The 21410-nt window shown below is 38.8% G+C and overlaps 1 protein-coding gene across 1 annotated transcript in view; it reads right to left on the bottom strand.

The window, feature by feature from the left end:
• Positions 1-5581: 5581 nt before the first annotated feature.
• The window catches only part of LOC131989912 (inactive ubiquitin carboxyl-terminal hydrolase 53-like), a 33311-nt gene continuing 17482 nt past the window's right edge, over positions 5582-21410 (bottom strand). Inside the window, exons 10-17 of the mRNA XM_059355270.1 lie at positions 20135-20303; positions 18910-19056; positions 17400-17546; positions 14158-14947; positions 13239-13306; positions 7859-7925; positions 7038-7762; positions 5582-6937 (exon numbers count right to left, since the gene is read on the bottom strand). Coding sequence (XP_059211253.1) covers positions 6861-6937; positions 7038-7762; positions 7859-7925; positions 13239-13306; positions 14158-14947; positions 17400-17546; positions 18910-19056; positions 20135-20303 — 2190 coding nt within the window. The 3' untranslated portion in view covers positions 5582-6860. The remainder of the gene's footprint in view (positions 6938-7037; positions 7763-7858; positions 7926-13238; positions 13307-14157; positions 14948-17399; positions 17547-18909; positions 19057-20134; positions 20304-21410) is intronic.

Consider the following 21410-nt stretch of genomic DNA (forward strand, 5'->3'; position numbering starts at 1 on the left):
ACAAAAACAATGTGCTGCTACATTTTTTTTATTTCCCAGAAGACAGTTTTTCCATCTCAGTCTTGTGCTACTGGTTCTCTGCACCGTGCAGTCATTATCGTGATTTTGTTTCATGCAGGCAAGTAGAAGAGGTTCATAAGTGGAAGTCGTGGAAACTGGCAACTGAGTTTTGCCAAACAGCCTCAGGCTTGAGGGGAGCAGAAATACAATACTTTAATGCCCCCTAGTGATGAGATATGATAATGCCACAGGAGACGTCCCATGTGAGAAATTATAGTGGGGTTTTTTTCAAACAATAGCTGCATTTGGGAAGATATTTGCATGCACAGCTTTTCAAACACCAGAACAATATGTGACTGTTTTAAAAACCTATAACGCCAGAGTTGTGATATCTACCTCCAACTTTTTTTTTAAACCAAATAATATCTTGTTATCACAAATAGCATCCTATAGCAAATTCACAGTATTGCACCAACAAAACTAAACTTAAAAAAGAGATGCTTGAAAAAAGTAGCTATTAGCCACCTATGCACCCTGCAGCGTCTTCGCTCTGTCCTCTATTAAGCCACCCTCTCAAGTCTGAAAATTTGGCAAATCCCCGGAACAGACTACACCCTACTGCTATACTTCTTCAGCCTGCTCATATTTAGGATTCCACCGACCTCACAGGGTGCTATTTTTTAAATCTTCCGAAGCAATCAGATTTCACACTTTCTTCTGCCCCAAGTAAGAGGGCCTCTACCCATAATCCTGTTCCTACTGCTTGTCAGGATGACAACAAGAACAGAAGCCTGTGGGCTGTGTGTGCATGTGTTTGTGTACGCATACGTACACAACTGGGCACAGAGTGGTCTGCTAAAGAAATACAGACAAGACAGGAAAAGCAGAAAAATGAAACACCATAAGGCAAGGAAAATAAAACATTTGAAAAAGAGTGGAAATAGACTGGTACTGAATTACAGCAGAAATATGTTTTTGTTTAAACATTTTGAAAAGCTACATTTAACCAGTAATACAGCAGTTCAAGCTCAATGTGAACTTCTATATAAAGCCATACTAAATCTCAAACTAAAACGGCTGACATAAAAATTAATCAGTCTCGACTCCAGCCACTCTGTCAATCCCCCTTATTAAATGGAAACATTTTCCTCACAGCCGGAGATCTAGTCAGCAATAAAATCATAAACTTGCAGCTTAAAGCACAAAATTCTTTACTTAACAAATGTTGTTGCCTCCGACAGCAATTAACCAAGTTTGTTCAGCATATTAAAAAATACATAATACTGTTGCAGCACAAATACATTTATATAGACTGTGGGCAACAGAAGCATAGCCCACAGACATAGTTCTTCTGATTGCCACTAGCAGCTACCACCAAGAAAACTACATGCACGTCTGGATTGAACACATATCAAATGTTAGAGGCAACATTCAATTGAAAAATGAATTCCCCTTTAGGAGCGTATGTGTTGGTTACTCGTCAGTGCATTTGTTCTTTTAGGTGAATGACTGCAAAATCACTTCATGGTCATTATCTAGAAATATAGCATTCTATAAAGAAGTGATGCAAAAAAGCTTGTGTTCTCCCTGAAAGCACCAAAGGACTCAGTCACACCAGACAGTAAAGAACAAAATGCATTCATGACCATGGATCCTCATCACAAAGCACATCTTAGGTCTTTCACTGCAACTTCTAGCTAAAAAATATTATTATTATTATTATTATTATTATTATTATTATTATTATTATTATTCCATTTTGGATGCTAATAATTGTGTCAAAGGTCACCATAGTAAACTAACGTGCTGAAGCTGTGTGTAATAAGGAGCATACCAGAAGCTTGCAAACTCACCAGTGCTTTCACAAACGGAAACAACAGCATGATCAAGAAAACTGCAAAAACTAGTTAGGACAGTAGCTTGTTTTATTTTGTCCTCAACTTTGTGAACACTTCTCTATCATTCAAATCTATTTAAACTGTAATGTAATGTTAATAATGTTATGGATGCCATTTTTTAAGTTACCAATTACATCAGTGCCACAAGGGAAACAGTCAAAAACATTGCTCAACAAAATTTTCTACACTGCTTTTTCAAGCAAAACAAAACAGCACTATGCTATCCCTACAAGTATTACTAATATTTAGTAAGTTTGACATTTCGATAGAAAGCAGGACTGTATCATCAACTATTTAACACTGCATCCAAAAATATAATATTGCATTCCCAGGCAATATCTTGCATTTACACATTGTCCAATGTATCAATATATCATATATTAATATATTGGGGGACATTTTGAATATTAGATTTCTATCCTTAGGCCTGCTTGTATTCCATTTTAGACATTGCTGTCCCTTTAGTTTTACCAATGGCATTTATTCTGTATAGTTTTTGAGAGATTTAGCAAAGGTACATTTCAAGAGTTAGCTATGTCTTGCTGTTGTACCTTCACCAATTACTAAACGCTTGAGAAGTTTTCTTTTTTTTTTTACAAGTGTCAGAAGCATAGACAGTAAGGTCAAAAGGCTCGAGAAACTCTGGAGTCTTTTTTGAAACAAAGTTAAAACACACTTCTAAACAATCAGTGTAGCATTAGTTCGAGGTGCAGGTAATAATGCTCGTCTTTTTTTAGTTTCAATAACTCAGTCTCTGTATTGGTACTGTTCGGGTCTCCACAGCCTTGCTACCACCAGGTGTTTCTAATTAGCATGAAGGTTCAGGTGATTTCAGATATGTTCATGGACGCCTCGTAAAGTCTCAACTCGCAAATTTGATGCAACTACTTTTATTTCAGGGACTGAATACATTCTGTAATAGGCCTATTTCTTGTCATTTTGTGACCGCATCTTCTATATCTACCATTTAATGCAACATCTCGTCAATGTTGATGAAGCACATTATTAGTTGGATTAACTAAGTAAGCTAAACTAAGTAAGATTATAGGTTTTCTTTTTCTGACAGTATTTAGAAGTACACAAACGCACACAATGGACAAATCATCAAGCAATACAATCATTCCAGTAAACTGAAAGTGGGATTTTGGAGTGGACACTGCAAAATCTATACTGGATTTACTGGGAAGAAAATCAACTGTGTGAGTTGATTCTTAAACACAAGGTTTACCGAAAGAGGGAATAATATTTTTCATTTTTTAAAAACTGAGAGGAAAATGGGAAGTCGGTTTAAAAGTAGTATGGGGAGAAGACATGGTGCAGAGTGAGGGCAGGGGAAATTTTAGCAAGAAGAGAAAGACTGAGGTAAGTTGACAGAGTGAGAAATCATATGAGGATGAAGGATGTGAGTGAGCTTGAGGGACAGTTTGTGAGAGAGAGAAAGAGGAGAAATGAGAAAACAGAAGTCTGACTCTGACAGAGGAGCACTGAGCTCAGCTGATGGCCCCTAATGAAGTACGGCAGCTGCAGAGGAGGAGCCCATACTGACAGAGCGAGTCCCACTCTGACGGATGGTGGAGAAGACACACAGACACACACTCTGGAAGACAGCTAAGATTTAAGCAAAAACATGATAGACGTGCCATGCAATGGGGAGAAGAGTACTGAATGGCAGAACACTGTCAGGATTCTCTGAATAACTGTGTATTTTCCCTTTTCTTCCACCATTGAACATCATAAAAAATATTTTCCAGTCTTGGTTTGACATTTTAGAAAATCATTATCTCTTCTTAATTGTATTTGTGAGTTGTCTTTCTCCAAATAGTTTATTTGATGCAGATGAATACATATGAAAACCCATCCTCCTACTTGTTTTTCTAAGTCTATTATGCAGTTGCCATTTTGGTACCAGCATAAAAGTCCATTTTGTTTCCAAATATGCACGTCTTTTTGAAGAACTTATTCAGCATATTCCCAGCAATGTTAAAGAGTCAGTAAAATCCTGAAATACCTGTGGTGAATCATCTTCATTGTTCCTGTTGGAGCATGAAGACACTTTCAGGGGCAATGTGCTGAAGAATGAAAATGTATGAAAGTGAAATAATGCAAAGAATATAGGTTTTGTATGCATCTGGGTTTTTTTTAGCCAATGTAAAATGAGCATATATACTCTCCACCATTTTAAAAATAAAAAGACTAGACCACTTTCTGTGCCCAAATATTCTGTAATAAATAAACATTATGTCAAACATGAAGAGAAGTTTGCAGTAAAGGCTTGACAATAAACTAAAGTAAATGTATAGCGCACACTATTGTGTGAATATCTAGATAAATTTGCAACTTTTGTTTTGGTTGCAAAGTCCTCTACTTCCCTCTTGAGGACAAAAATAGGATGTTCATTAATTTTATGTTCTCAATCATCAAGATACCAGAAAGAGCAGGAGACAATGATGACTCAAAGAGAAAATATTGTTTTTATTGAATATATTGGCTGTGCAAGTGTAGCTGTAACTTTCTCTCTGGAATTAATTCATAAATGTGTCTTCATGGTCAAATCATATAATCACCTCACATCTCTGAAAAATTGATCACACTTCAGCATTATGTCATAGCTCACTGGTATAAATTAAGTATGTTCAGTCTGCTGTGCTAAATTTTTCAAAGATCAGACAAGTACATTTAAATGTTTTTGTAAGTTAATAAATGTTTACAGTATTTTAAAGAGGCACTTCCATGGTTTTCTAAATTTCAGTGGCAGGATCATCAATATTATTTGATGAACCTGTCTTTTTTGAGTATTTAATCTCAATTGTGAAGTATCTTTTGAAAGTTGGATTGAAAACTTTAAAAAGTCTGAAATAAAACCCCTATTCCAAATATTGGAATGGCGTGTAAATAATAACAGAATGCATCATATGCATGGTTGTATAGGTTGTATTGTATTGTTTTCAATTGAATAAATGACAGGAATTATTAGAAGATATTATATTAATATATTAATACATTAATGTAGTAAACAATTTGGACAAGAATGGCATTAGATGTGGCATCCAACAGTGCCATAAAGCTATTGAAAGGGATCAAACCAGTTCATGTTAATAAAGGAAGCCATCTATAATAGTTTAAAAAACAGAAAGAATAATTCAATGTTGTTTATGTAGAATTAATTAATATAAAATGGGTACTGTGACATTTCAATTATTAAGTGATTACAGGAAGAGAATGGAAAAAAAGCAACTAAAGGGCAGAACTTACCAAACTTGCTAGTAAAAAAAGGATGACAGAAGGGAATATTTAAGTTTTTGGTTGGATGTTGAAGAGGTGGCACAGTGTTTGTGTAACATAAAAACTTAATGATTTGCAGCCTGGGTATTTTTAGTTGGGTGGCCAATTCTAAATATTAGAAGGTGCATTAAGGATTCATGACACCAGGTGGCAGCAAATCACTTCATTTCCCAGTATTTGTTGACTACTATGATGTGCATTTTCATCTATTTATTTACCAAAGACAAAGTTTATTATCAGGTCTCTGTTTCATTATTGTTATTGTTATTTTAATATTGGCGTATTAATCACAGACCAGGTTTCCTCTTACTTAATAAAAAAGATTGAAGATGGCCTTTGCAATATTCTCAATGTTGTACTCTTCAATATCAAATAGCTTGACACACAGATATGGTTAAATAAAATTGTTTATTTAACAATTATTCATCAATAAAAATAAAATAAAATGTTACAAAAATTCTTTAAAATTAAAGAATTGTACAAATCATGGCTCCAATTTAACCTCATGACATAGAAAAATACAAAAGGCACTGTGCATTAGAGTCTGCTCCATATATAAAACATATTGAACCAAAAGTAGTCCACTACTCAGATTTACAATATTATTATTATTGTTAATAACCCCCTTCAAAAAAAAAAGCATATCTACCTCTATGACAATTTCACATGTCCATGTCCTACCAGTGCAGACTTGCTGCTAATAGGAGCTATTTGTAGGAAACAGGACAGAAAACTGAATAATTCATTCAAAAGACAAAAGATGAAGCTTATAACTGTATGGAGTGTGAAAAGAAAAAGAATCAAGAAATACAGTGCCAGGACATACAACAGTAAATAGGTAAGGATGTGTGAAGGTGTGCATATGAGGAGATAGGTTTAATGTGCCACACACTTTTCTACCAATAAACAATCAATATAACATATTTACCCATTACAGTATTACTCCTGGACACCTATACTTCTGATCTGGTTTATGTTTAATGACCAGACAAAAACCTTTGTGGGTGTCCTGGAACGTCATATTCACAGGGATCCTTAGGATCCATTTTTAAGTCGTGCCATTATGTTGACTTTCCATCTATTTATCTATCTAATCTGCAAAATACGTTCTGAATATTACTGGAACCTCTTGCATTCTTTAAAACCCACTAAAAGGTAGGTAGATTGTGTCAAAAAGAAATAGACCTGTGACAGACACCTCATAACACTGAAATGGGAGTAGTTAAACAAATAAACGCATTCCTTAAAAGTGAGAGAAAGCACAACTGCAAGAATTTGATTATTTCTTCATGTAAAATACATCTTTAATCTCTTGTGTGGTAAAGTGGCTTTTTGTGACATTCTTTACTAATCTAACCCTTTGCTTTTGAGCTCCAATGATCAAAAACAAAAAAAATTAGGCATGTTTCTCACTCCTGTAACTTTTTGGTGCTCTTTACTGTGCAAATTTACTATTCATTCAAAGCTTTTAGTAGTTCACACCAAAACAGCAAGATAGCTATTAAGGACACCTGCTATTCTTCTTACAATCTCTTTGGCTTCCAGTTTCATGTCAACTTTCTTTTATGACAAGTATATAAGCTGATACACTTCCCAGTTAGAAGCAGTCATAGTGCATAAAAAGTCATTCTGGTGTCCAGTCAATGGATCGTACAAGGTCTGTTGATGCTTTTGCTAAAATCATAGGAAACCATGCTCATCAAGTCCTTTTGGAGTCACTGGGTTCCACTTTGCAGTAGTCTTTGTGGTAGAATAGCCTACAAGACAAAAGCCAAAAATGTAATCAATACATTTACAAAAAAGCTAAAAACAAGTTATGCAAATGCCATAAACAGCATTAATAACTGCATATGGTACCTGATTCTGATCTGCTTTTGGAAGGCTCTGGTGGCTGAACATCTGGCAAAGGGAGCCCCCTCCCTTCGACATCACTCTCCCCTGATGACGTATGGTCCTCTGCTTTCATGTAAAAAGCAGGCCTTTTATGGTATTTGGCCCTGTAGGTGTCAGTCATACAGCTATCCACAGAGAAATAAGTTGTGGGAAGACCCCTATCCGTCAGACCTGGGGAGTCTGTACCATCATCGTGTCCAGGCATTGGACTTGGTAACCTCTCATCGCTCTCGCTGGCAGACAGGTCGTTTCTGTCGTGGTCTGATGACCCCGACTTGGAGCTGGCATCCGATGAAAGCCTGTGCTCAGCAGGTGTCTCGATCCATCGACGGAGGGCGGTGTGCTGGAGTGGGGACAAGCCATTTTTGGGTTCATTGCGGGGGCTTGAACGTGTTGGCACCTCCGGCAGTTGGGAGTGGACACCAGATGGGTCAGTGTAACTGTTGCCAAAGGTCTTGGGGGGTAAAGGTGGGGGATAGTTGTGCGAGAAAGGGTCCACACTGGCAACAGTTCCAGGCTCTTCTTGTTCGGAGAAAGGTCCTGCAAGGTCATCTGAGCTGTTCCACTCAGAGCTGCTCGTCTTTGCTAAGTAAGGAGGCACGGGGCTCACAGGGCTGCCGTCCACATTTTCCTCTTGTTCGCTGTCCAGATTCTCCAAGATTCCGGGAGTGTATCGGAAGGCTCTTCTTCTGTTACAGAGCAAAAGCACAAACATCAGTATTTACTTTCCTTTGTGCCAAATAGACTGGTGACTCATACAATGTTCTTTTAAAGATATTTTTTACCTGTGTAATAGCTGACTAGACAGGCTGTCTGCGTCTTGTAGATCTGGAGATTGTCTTCCTTGCTCACCTAAACAATAATGAAACCTCATGAGGACTTTATATCACAACACACTCATTTGTAAACTCATGGTCATCACTACCAGATGGTCAAAAAGTAAAGCTAGGTAACATCTGTCATGCGTTTCTATTTGAACATGGCTACGGTATTATTTTTTTTCTGTCTCTCCAGCAAAGGCATGTTATCTAATAGGGTTCATGGTGAGGCCCATTGCCTGGTGCTGTGAGAGGAAGTATCAAAGCAGCTAGTCTGGCAGAGCGCCCTCAGGCCCCCTGTGTACCACTCTGACTGTCTGATCAAGCCAAAGAACGTGGCCCCTCAAAGGGAATTTGGGTTCATATGCAGGCCCTGTTAGCTTTGTGCTAACAGTACTAATGAAACAATGAGGACCCTGAATGAACTCTAGCAGAGTTTAAATTGGAACATTCACAGACTAATAAAAGCAAGGATAATCATATTAATTTATTAAAACAATCAGTCCATGATGTGATAAATAATCTCACCCATTAGAAAAACAAAAACAAAACACATGTTTAGACACATGTCCCTAGGTGGGAGCTGGTGTGGAGCTTAGCCAAGTTAGCTGGGTGGGTGTGATTTACAAGGCCTGAGACAGACAACAGCTGACTAACAGGACAAGGAAGAGAGTGAGTGGCTGAGGACCATCTGTGATGTGTCAGCATACCCTCTTTTTTTCTCTGTGCTCTCTCAAAGCATTAGTGGCTAAATCCTTTGTGCTGGCATGCAATTACGCCAGGGTCAGACTCCAGACTCCAGATCCCCTCCACAACACTATTGCATTTTTAAGCCGCTAAGTCCATGTGGCAATTCACAATTTGATGACGCTGATCTGCAATGTTGGCAAGCAACTGCAACAATATCATTCTCAAAAACAGAAAAAGGATGCAGTTTACAATGCTTTCTCCCTCGAAATCCCCTCATCTTTATGGTCACGCGCACTGTTGCCAAGAGAAAGCTTTAAGAAGAAAGCAGCTGGATAACAAAAGGGGAAGGTGTTGTTGGGTTGCCTGTCTGTTGCAGTTGTAATCAAAAGATCTTTCCGAAAACAGCTATCAAATAGTCACAATAATTCCGAATTTAATGTAAATCGACTCTTCAGGTTCAGGGTCTGGCTCGTCTCCATAAAACACTAATTTCAGCGGAATTTTGGGATCACTGCTGTAGCTGCGGACGCCAGCAAAACAGATGTACTCAAGGTGTCCTGCTGTTTACATGGCCTACTGCACTTGCCTGGGAAACCGTCCATGTACTGTGATTGTGGGGATTAGGCTGAGGTTCAGTGGCATTCAATGTACTCTAAACTGCACCAAGTGGTGTGCAACAAAATTTCCCTGACATTCCCATGTTAACTGGAAAGCATAAAGTCAAGTTGATAAATAGGATGAAACAAAGTGAAGCTGTCTCATATGCATACATGTGTGGTTGAAATATTTGGAGCTATGTTGTGTGTGCTACTATATTAATCATTTAAACACTTGTGAGAATAGACATACTTGTGTAAATCACTCACAGACCCATCTATAATCCCATTCCAACATAAAGGATATCTGAGAAAAGTTCAAGTGAGGCACCTGTTTGTTATCCACTGAAAAATATTCAGGACATTTAACTGAGGGAAACAGAGAAGTGATCTGACATAATTTCAATTATACCAACTGCCACAGTGTGAAACTCCCAAAGGAAATAGCAAATGTGCCTCTAAACAGACCATGAAAGCAAACCCAAACTTTTGAGAAATTGTACATGCAAAAATTCCTGACAGCCCTTTGAAGTTTTGTTGATGCGACAAAAAAAACAAAAACCCTACACATTTCAGTTCTGAGGCTGTCAAGTTGAGATTTGTAGTTCTTTGCGTTCTGCTGTCTGGGGTACTTAAAATTCTTCAGCATCAATCAGACCCGCATGCATATTTGCAGTTCAGCTTTTTATTAAGACCTGAACTATGTGGGGAGAAGAAATGAACCCCAGAAAATGTCAAGTTCTCAACTATTTTATCTGACAGTGGCCAGAACTCCAAAAAGTCATCAGAGATTCTTAAAAGCCATTTTGTATAGCCTCTGTTTCTGTGTGTTTTTATGGCACATGCATATGAACATTAAGCCAAATGCCATATTTGTAAATATGGACTCCTCCCATGGCATTAACTTTGTACTTGTGACATGTGCAATGACAATAAAGTTGAATCTAATCTAATCTAAACATGCAGAGTAGCATAACAGCTCTCAACATGCTAGACTACAATACACAAGATGCATGCAAACAAACACATTGTCAACAAGTCCATGAAATAAGATTAGTCATTTTTATCTTTTTCTGAACTTTGCATCACATCCAGTGTTTCAGATGTTTCAAATAACTAACTCAACTATAATTTGCAGTTGTATCCATAAATGAGGGCACAGTTAAGTAGACGTGGCTAGTTTATGTAATCTTAACTTTGAAGATATGGTCATGCTATTACAGCTTCTCAAGTGAGTTTCTATGCACTCTTGATGAAGTCTGTCGGAGCCACCAGAGCCAATCAGGACAAATGGGAAAAAAAGGTTTTTACGGTTACTGTCAAGAAAGGTTGAAGTGCCCCGATCTCCTGATAGCCGTGACCTTTCACGCGGTTATAGACAGAATGTCCCATTTCCATTTAGGTACAATGGAGCTCAATAAGATTAATTCAATAAGGTGACTTGAGGCCCAGACTTTAGGTCCCTCCTTTGATGCAATTAACAAGCAATGAATGAATGCCAGTGGTCAAAATGTTAACCAAACTCCTAACAACTGCATGCCCACATGTGTGTGCTTTTAGAAAGGATTTTGGACTTTAATGGACTGCTGGAATCTGCTCAGCCTTCTCTGAAACTGCAGCTCAGGCCAGACTACCACCACTGAACTCAGGCCAAATTGGCTTGGGAAACATTAACTGCAGCTTGTCAATACAATTTACAGACAGCAGGGTGTAAATATTCCATACGGGTTTAAAAAAAAGCCCCTGAAGAAGAGAACTCAAATGCCCTATAAGAGACTTTTTGCCAGGTTAAGGTTTAAAAAATGAACAAACCAGCATTCCCAGGAATTTATTAATCAAGACTAACTCAAGATACAGCTAGGGATACTTATTAAATACAAAAATATGTCTTGTGAAATGTTACTAATCATATTAAAAATCACACTCTGAATCATATTCAATGTCATATCTCCTTAAAGGCACTAGGGGGCAAACAGCCTAAGTGAGTGAAAATCATTAATGATTGCTTTTCACACAAAAAATGTAACACATGCTCCATGCAACTTTGTACGAAATGTAGGTTTTTGCAATTAATAATAAACACAGATCCTATAGGATAAGGACTAGTCTTAATGATGACAATTTCAGGGGAATTATTTTTTTGAGAAATGTAAAAAAAAGAAAAAAAGGATATTGCAGCAATGAATAAATAGCCACGCCTGCCACAGAAGTGTTTTTCTCTGTGCCAGAGATTCTTTCACATGAATCACTCTGCATGTGCAGATGCTCACAGGCAAATGACAAGACCAGCATTCAACACTATGCATTTCTGCTTGTTTCCCAAACCCACCACAATTGTGTAAAAGCTATTTTCAACTCTGAGTAAAACTAAGTGCAGGTAAAATTGTAGCTTCTATTCCTATGCTGCATTTCATAACTCTTTGGGACCTTGAAACAACTGCAGTGCTACTAAATGGCATTTTCATTGCCTCGTGTTTGAGTACCACCTTCTGACAAGCCCAGTCATGGCATTTTCTGCCCGGCTGGGCACAGCTGGGTGGCCCCTACAAGCTCACTCATCCTCCCCTCTTATTCAGGATTAACTCAGTGTATTCCTGTTGAGGGAATTAGTGAGGCATTTTTCAACAAATTTGTTAATTTAAAAAGATATTTCCTTTCCTTTTCTCTGTGCCCGTGCTGAGTATCACAAGCAAGCATGTGCTAGATAGAGAATGTGACGGGTGTCCAGGCGACAAACCCCCGAGTGCTATTCATGTCATCTAATCTCCCTCCATCCTGTCTAGAAGATAAAAATAACCATTATCGCCACTGCGCAACATGACTCATATTTGCGGCTCATCATATTTTATTTTACATTTTTCTTTGAGAGTAGTTGTGTGCAAACTGATCCCCAACTCCAGCTTTTGTATCTCCATGGATCTAAAAGCTGTTGTTTTTTCACTGCTTTACCAGTTTTCTACTTGAGTTGATGCTTCCTCTAAGCCCATGTACATGACTCTGCAGGCTGCCTTACATAAACTTTACTCAGGAAAAAAAAGGTCAAGGCCAGTCAGAGCCCACTTATTTCCATACAGTATCCCTTCAATCAGGCTGTGACCTTATAGTACTGATGTGACAATAAATCAAGGAAATTGCTTAGTACTATCTTAATGTTTCAGACGTTAACAACACACGGAAGTCTGTGGAGCAGAGGAAATTTATTTAACGTCAGGGCCAAGCCTTTGATTTATTTCCATAATGTAACACACAGAAACCCATGTTTTTTTCAGCTTCACACGTGTAAATTACGAAACAATGGCTCAGTATTTAAAGTTCTTGAAAGTATTTTTAAGTTATTCTAAAAATAACAAATTTTGATCACTTCTGACAATGGTATATGCACATGTTTTGCCAGGAATATAACGCCTGGATTCCACTGGATGCGTAACGGCTGCAGATCCGTCGTCGGAGCCGTTATGCACCCATTATAATCAACGTGTGAGATTCCACCGACTGCAGATCCGCTGCGTAATGAGTCCGACAACGCAGGGCCATCCGACAGCCCTCGCAACACTTGCGCAGAGCTTCTATTTTTGTCGGACGACGGAGCACTACGCATAAATTCAGCACAGAGCAGATCGTTCGGGACAGGAAGTCTTGCACAGACACAAAATAAAACACCGGTATATTTTCAAAATAAAATACCTCGGGTTCGCTAAGGAGGTCGGCCGGCTCGTTAACAAGCCGGCCGACCTCGTTAGCGCTCGTTAAGACGGAGTCGCTGGATTTGTCTCCAGTCATTAACGAGGAGATGTTGATTATCTTCCAGTTATATCAATTGATTAGGCGTGAATTCGCGAGATCTCGTGCGTCCTCGGGACTCTGCTGTCCGCAACAGCTCCGACACAGACGGATCCGGTGGGTGTTGACGGACTGCGTAGATACGCAGCCGTTGCGGACAGACCCCTGTCGGAGTCGTTACGCATCAAGTGGAATCCAGGCGTAAACAGTAAGCAGACCAATAAAACAATGTTAGTACTGTAAAGAAATAGGAGATGATTAAAAGTGTGACAGTTTCTTACCAGTGGAAAAGGTGGAGTGTAATATGTCAGCCTTCAAATCATCACTTCTTCTCTGAGGGAAGTGATCCCTAAAATACAAAATAAATTCAATTATTCATGCATTGTGGATTGCCACAATATATTACAGATTATAATCTTTCACCAATCACTTAAAATGAATAAAATGGATAAGGTCATTTACAATGGTATACATTTGATGTGATTATGTGCAACATTTTTTTCTCAAATGTGAATTCAGCACATGTACAAACATCTCATTGTCTAAACAACTGTTTTTTTTTTCACCTGCTGTTTACTGTGCAGTAAATAAGTGATATGCTTTGTAACTGCAGTTGAATGTTTAAAGATGTAACACAGCTAATGAAATTTGGTGTGAAAAAAGCACAAAAGTCATGTCATATTAACAAAAAAAAACTAAAACATTTCTATGTCATTTTCAGTAAGTTCAGTCTTCAACATATGCTGAAGAATAGATAATCAAAGGAGCACTTTACCAATTTAGTGTCAAGACATAGGCTTGAATAATTTACTTGTGGTTGAGGAAGTCAGCGATCTGCTGGCTCTCCCCTCGGAGTTGTCAGCTAGTTGGGATCATTATCTCCAAACAAGACCTGTACTACAAAGCCAACAAATGACAGCCCAGCATAATAAGGCTGGCACATCTGCCTTGTGTGCATTTATGTTAAATGGGTCTTGCTATTCTTAGAACAGTTTGTTTGTAATGTTTAATCATTTAAAGATGGCAGCACTTTTGAGACTCAAATTCTTAAATGAGTAGGGGATGGGATGACAAAGCAGCTTCGAACGCTGGCATCACACAGCAAAAAAACTGTGCAATAGCCATTTCTGCATCATAATATGCAGAGCCAAGATTTTGTGTATTTTGGCTGATAGAATATTCACAGACACTCTATTTTACCTTGTGAGATGCAGCTCTGGTATGGGCCGCAGGTCCTTGACGGAAAGGTTCTCTACCACTGGTGAGTCAAGATTTGCTGAGCCATTGCTTAGTCTGTCACTGCTTTCATATCCAGATTCAGTTCTCTGGATCTTCCAGTTGTCATTCCGCATTTTCAGAGTTGCTGAACTCTTTGACCTGTCCTTGTCACTGTAGCCGCCCCGGCCATCTGAGTCCAGCGAGCTTCGGCTGCCACCTGTTTCATGCCTCTGCTCGTCCTCATAGATGGTCATTAGGCTTTTGGGTTTGCGTTCTTCACGTCCTCCCCACGTAAAATCCCTATCTCGCTCTCGGTCGCGGGAGGGCGACTGACTGCTGGGTCTCCTGCGGGGGCTGTGCTGCCTTCGCTCTTGAGTTACTGAGTTACCACCACTAACTGCACTTAAAACACTGTCCACGTTTAACACCTCCCGCATGGGCTTCCAGGGCCGGCTAGACCTGCTGCGGCTATTCCCTCCATTTCCCGTACGCTCTCTGGAGTCTTGGCTGCTGTCAGTGTCGTATCCGTTGGACAGTTGATCTAATCTCCGGCTGTGATGACCACCACTGATACTGGGCACACTGGGCAACACTTGGACCCTCGAGTGAGAGCGAGCAGGTTCTTGAAAGGAGCGTCCACCAAGGTGCTGTGTTCTCTCAGTCCGTGTGGGACCTTTTCCTTGGCTGCTGTACAGACGAGTTTCAAGGTGTTTTTTGAAGCCATTCTCTGGAGGGGAGACGGAGCGGGAGTAGGTCCTGTCCTGACCTGGATCTGGTTTTAGATAAAAGAAGTTTCATGAGAGCTTGAACTATAAGAACAACTTTTGAAATGGAGGTTTTAAATCAATGATTCAAGAAAATAATTCCTGTCTAAATTGTAGCATTATATATATTATCTATTTAGCAAAAATTCAGTTAAAAAGAAGCTTAATTGTACACAGAGTATCTACTTAAAACGTTTTTCAACCTTTAAATTGCCAAAGTTCATATCCATAATACAAAACATAATGCATTGAATGGAGTATTATATCTTTAAGAGGTATGTATACAAGTGGAAAAATAATTTGATCTGACTTTCACATATTTTCCAACTGATTTTAATGTTGGGCTGATTAATTATAACAAAAATCATAATCCTAAATATTTTGGTCAATATTGAGATTGAGATTTAGTAATTTACTGGAATATATTTTTAATACATAATGTAAAAATAAATTAAATCAAAATCAATTTGACTATGTTGTAACATTATGGAACGTTTTATTACTTATTAACTATATTCAATATATTCCAGACAGTAACTGTAAGGGAAAGGGGTAATCGTTTTATCTGGATTATCTTGCTTTCATAATGGTAATTGAAGATAAAAAATTGATTATTGCCAAAAGATAGTGTCATAAACAACATTGCCAAGTCAAAACATGACTTTCATTACCACCTCGACACCAAGACACAAAGCTGTGCTAAAGCAAGCGGCAGGTTGGGCAGAAATGAGGGAAGGACATGACGACAACAGGGTTGCTGATATTTATGTGCAGATGATAGCAAGGTGTGAATTACAGCAGACAGGAGTCAATTTTCTTCTGTGGTGTGTTCACAGAGGGCAGCTGGGCTCACATACAGACATTCATGCAGAAACACATGATAAAAGGTAGCACTTATTAAAGAGTGTAAATGCATACATGTGCATGTTTTCCAAATGCAGAGGTGACATGTCTGCACATGACAGTGTGTTACGGATGTGTGTCTACTATTCCAAGGACACTTTCAGCAGTAGTAGCCACTTTCAAAATATATGACCAGACATGCTTCCTGGAAACCAGTTAATTTGTGTCTGTTCATCTGTTTTTACTGTTTTCAATTGTGTCTTGCTGTTTTAATGTGTATGTAAAGCACTTTGAATTACCTTGTGTTGAATTGTGCTATACAAATAAACTTGCCTTGCCTTGTGTCAAGCCATACATGCACCCACACACCCTTATTTATTTACACAGTAGTGACATTTTCTGAACAGCACTCAATTGAGTGAGTCATACGTTTTGTTTTTCTAATTTTGCATGGAAACTAAGCATTGAAGTTGTATTGTGCAACTTATCATTTAATTTGTAATTTTCAATCAGATTTCAGATATCCATCTGCATACTTTGTATTAGTCATCACCTAAAGGACCTGGAAAATCTGATCTGTGGTAGCATCATATTTGAAGGTACAAAAAGTGAATTTAATACTACATATAACTGTCAGTCCTTAGAAATGCCACAAGAGATACAGTCCCTATTGCTTTGGATTTTGCTGACTGAGTGCCAGAGTTAAATCACTTCAAACATCCCTCTCTACATTTTTGCTCTTATATATGATACCGGCGTTTCCTGAGAGTTTCTGTGGTGTTGTCAACAGTACACAAGGCTGTGGATCATTTTGGAAGAATGGCATCATGTCTAAATCAATGCAGCCAGAAATCTTTTATAAAAACCCTGGGGTTATCGTAGAGTACCGATATGAGCAGCAAAGTTGCTTAAGCTCTTCTTGTGTGTTTTTTTTTCTTCTGAAGAATACTTCCAAGCAAAATGCTAGCCTGGGCATGAGCCCTGCTCCTGTAAATTTATACTACTTACATTAACTGGAGTGTCACCTCCAGCCCCACCATTCATCACGGCACAAGCCTCCTTTAGCCGACTGCATTCAATCATAATGGGACGTGAGCTTGTTGCTAACACAGGCTACTGCTGTTGACATGGTGGATTTGGGACTGTGTTACAATTGTGCTTCATAATCCCTTCACTGATACTTAATTGAAAGCAGTGATGTACTAAAAGAGTATTAAAGGAGTACACCAATCACCCCACTGATTTGAACCCATACTGAATGTATGAGGTAAAAAGGGACAATAGTGGCAGGAATATAAATTATTCTTTTGTGAAATTCACCTTCAAATAATATCAAGCAGTGCATGTTTGTTTGTAAATGTCCATGTAGACCACAGAGAGAGGAACCACTGACTCTGAATATGATAGAGTGGGATGAAGGCAGCCTCCAACAGACGTCAGCACTTAATCCCTTTTCTGACACATTGCTCCCGAACCTACAGTTACATAAGGGCTGGGGTAGTGGAGGGCTAGCCTTTTGTATATTCAAGCCTGGTAATTCTCATGTGTATACGTATGTGTTGTATTGCATGTGCAGTCCACATCTATACATCCACACACGATATATTAGTGACCAACCTCTGTAGCGTGACTCTGGCCTCCGTTGGCCGCTCCTATCAGGCTCTCTTCTGGTCGGATGCATCCCACGCACCTCTCCTGCTCTCTGGGCAACTTCTCGAGAAATCTCCCTGAGGCGACCCTTAGGATCGTTGGTTCCAATTTTCACTAAAAAACGAAAGAAATGTCAGGTATTACCATCAGGAGTCTGGCGCTAATAGAGTGATAGAGGGGATATAACCAGTAAGTAATTGATGCAGATTTTTTTTTCTCAGTTGAACCTCTGTTGAATCAGGTGGGGATTTCCACTACTGCAGACACCATTAAAATTATTTTTATCTCAGTGTACATATAGATATCTGTTGTCACTACATCCTTTTCCTTGTCACTGTTTTCCATCTCTTAGTCCCCAGCACCCCCAAGGCACTGAGCAGTTGCAGAGTGTGGAGATGGAGGAAAACTTTACAGCGCATCATTGTGCTGATGTATATGGTACATTTCCTGCTACATGAGGGGAAAAGCAGCAGGGTGGAAACATGTCCATGCAGAGAATCCCAGCTCTGTCTCTGGCAGTTTTTCACTTTGAAACGCAGTGATTAGTCATGGCTCTGGAAAACATGATCATACTGGGGCTCTGTTAGCTGTCTGAAATTTCAACGGGAATCACTGTGAAGAGAACATGATGAACAAAAAATATATTTTTGAGACTATATTTTTGGCACTCCATATTCTCTTAAAACCCGACAGAATGTGTATCAGTTCACAAGATGGAAAAATAAGAGCTTAATATTTTCAGATTTTGCTGTGGTACTTATAGAAGTTCTGAATAACTTCTGGCATTTTATTTTTCCTCCCTACACAACATCTTAAGCAACAAGCTTTCAAGTGAAGGGACAAAATGGCACACTGATCTCAAGGACCTTCACAACTTTACAAAGCTACATAGTAACAATACCATGTGCAACAATATCCAACCAACCAATCTGTTGTTACAATGTTTTGTTTTATTGTCTTTCCAGTAAGGTCATTTACATGTCTTAACAAATCTCCTCTTCTCATTTACACTCATGTCCCTACTTGCACTTAAGTGTGTGCAGAATTGGCAGCTCTCGAACTCTCTCCTCAACAAGGGTCCCTAATCCCTTCTGTATTACAAACATGGCCAGATTTAGTTTAACAGCGAAGACATTTAATTATCTCTTCCTCTGGTTGCTATGCCAAATCTGTGCTCCTCACCACTCTTTTTGGAAAAAAGTACTTACAAAGTAAGCAGTCTTTCAAGGCTAAAATCAAAAACGGCATGTTTTCCACTCTTGATCACCTGCATTGCACTCCATTTCCACAACCACATAGTGTGTGCTTTAACCATCGTTTTGTTGAGCCTGATCATTGTAATGTAGGAACAATTTGATGAAAAAACACTTCATTAAATGAATTGCTACAATAGAAATGTTTGCAGTGTGTTCCTTCACATCCTGGTTTATGAATCTCTCTATAAGCACATTCAGTCTTTCCAGATTTTCTCTCTTACCTGGCCCCCGTCCTCCACTGGTCTGACCGCTGCCCCTGCTGAAGGTCGAAGGGGGCTTCTCTTTGAAAGAGCCTTGGCCCAATAGAGCGTTCAGATTCTCCCTGGTGAGGTCCAGCTTCTTCGGGGCTATAACTGGAGACTCAAAACCTGTGAAAAAAGGAAACACAAACATTTTACAATTTCCCTCTGAGGGCAAAAATGCAGGATTTCCTTTTCCAAAAAAATACAATACATCTTATCATAAAACATACATTTGAAATCAATAAACACCCAGACTGCACCTGAAACCACAAAACCAAATTTAAATTACAAAATCCACACAATATTCTCCTTGGTTTTTGCAGGATCATCCAGTTTGGTCCGGCGCCCTGTCAGCTCTGATGGGCAGTCAGCGCCTGCCACAGCTTGGACCTGGGGCACCGCCAGCATGGAGAGTTGGAGGAGGATCTTTAAAGGGGATAAAAACCTCCCCAACCAAACAAATCCATGGATATATAATCCAAACAGAAGAGATGTTCAGCTGTTGTCATCAACAAATTTTCATTACTGCCTGCAAAGGCAACTAATATGATCTGGGATTTTGCACATCCCATAAAGAGTTGTTTTTGGGTTGCGGGTGTTTCTCCGAATTCAATTTAAAGTGATTTCTAAATAAAAGGGATTTTTATTAACAGTTAATTAAATGTGTGCTGAAAGCACAACTTAAATAAACCACCAGCCTTTTACTTAATGTAAAAACATCATGTCCTTTCAAATTTACACTTATTTGTAAGATTGCATTTGTTCTTAGTCACACACTTGGCTCCAGTGGGTATACAGAAACAAAAAAAATGTCCTTGTCTATTCCCTCCACTGTTCTTACAACTATATAAGAGGAACTACATGCCTCAGCTTCATATTTATTGGTGTTTTACAGTATTGCACTATCATCAAATAGGTCACTTGAGATAAGATTAGGGTTAGTGGAAGCAAAGAAAAACACATAAAACTCACCAGTACTAAAAACCAAGATAAAAGCAACCAAAATAATTTGATGTTATGTCCATAAAGGGACATAAGCTAAACACCCTATTTTACCAGATTTACTGTAACTATGACACTAACAGAGCCTCTACAGTAACAAGCGATGTTAACATTGATGAGGGTTTTTTAGTGTGATAATGACGACTTTGTGACTTTATTAGGGTCCTAATTCCAGCAAAATGTAGCAGAGTCATAATAATACCTTGTACTTCTCCATTGACAGGGGTCTTGTAGTGAGATTGGCTACTGTTTTGTCTTGAGGCATCATCTGCGGTGATAGCACTCCCGTCGGGGTTGGAGTAAAATAGGAGGAGAGGCTGAAAGTGACCTTTGATACATTTGCTGACCACATCTTTCCACCTGGAGCCGATCTACAGCAAAAATGACAAAAGAAAGGTGGTCAATGCACCCGTGTGTGCAGATTTAAGCACACTGGACACAGTCATTTCGGACCTGCAATTTGTGACAATACACAGTAAAAACAGTCTATAAATATATATTTTGGGTGAAAATAATCTACATCTAAATGCTTTTTTGGGGGGGTGAATTAATTTAAATGCATTAACCAATTTGCGCCCAAAGACTTTATTCAGAATAATAACAAAAAAGGCTGTTCTGAAGTTTTGGTATGGACATACTTTAGGCAAGTATCCAGTACAACTTCTTAATTTTCACATCACAAGAAAAATCCCAATTTTATCATTACTCCAATTCAGGACTTTTAAACCTAAAGAGCATTTCCCTCAAAGGAAATTATAAATTTCAGTTGTGGGCACAAATGGACAAAAGGGGGTTTATAATGTGAGGCTGTCCTAATGGAAAAATCAAGCTAGTGTGGTCCAATTCAATTTATAATAGAAGACAGATTGTGCACATACTAGGACAATTAATTATTTTACAAAGGTGTATCAAAAAGTTATGTTGTTTAACTTATCTGATATAAGACATTTAATCGTATTACATACAACCTGCAAACAGGTCTTGTGGCATCAGCAGAATGTCTTAATGAATCTTAACCTGACAGCAAACTTTAAGACAAAACATGTCCTAAATTGTGCAGAGTCTAAAATTGTGAGTGAATATATCACACTGAGGCCAAATCGCACAATCACATTAGCTAAGCTGTGTAAGGTGCGTGTCTCGCCACAAAGGCACCACAAAGGGAGGCTGCAGGCTGCAGGCTAACAGATGCTTGTGTGCTCCTTAATTAAGCAAATGATGGTGGAAAAGGGGGGAGGAGGTGGTAGGAGGAAAAGAGATGAGGTAAAGAAGGAGTAATGCAAAGCAAAACAAAGGAAACACAAACAAAGGAATGCTGCAGAGTAGAAATAAAATTTAAAAAAACAAACAGACTGTTCATGTGAATGCTTCACAGTCTCTTACTCTGCTGTGTACCATCAGGCTGTAATGATCTCTGCACCTACTTGTCTGAATGTTGTATTGGCTACATAAACTAAATGTGTGGCTACGACACAACC

This window comes from Centropristis striata, chromosome 17, assembly GCF_030273125.1.
Source record: "Centropristis striata isolate RG_2023a ecotype Rhode Island chromosome 17, C.striata_1.0, whole genome shotgun sequence".
NCBI classification, from domain to species: Eukaryota; Metazoa; Chordata; class Actinopteri; order Perciformes; family Serranidae; genus Centropristis; species Centropristis striata.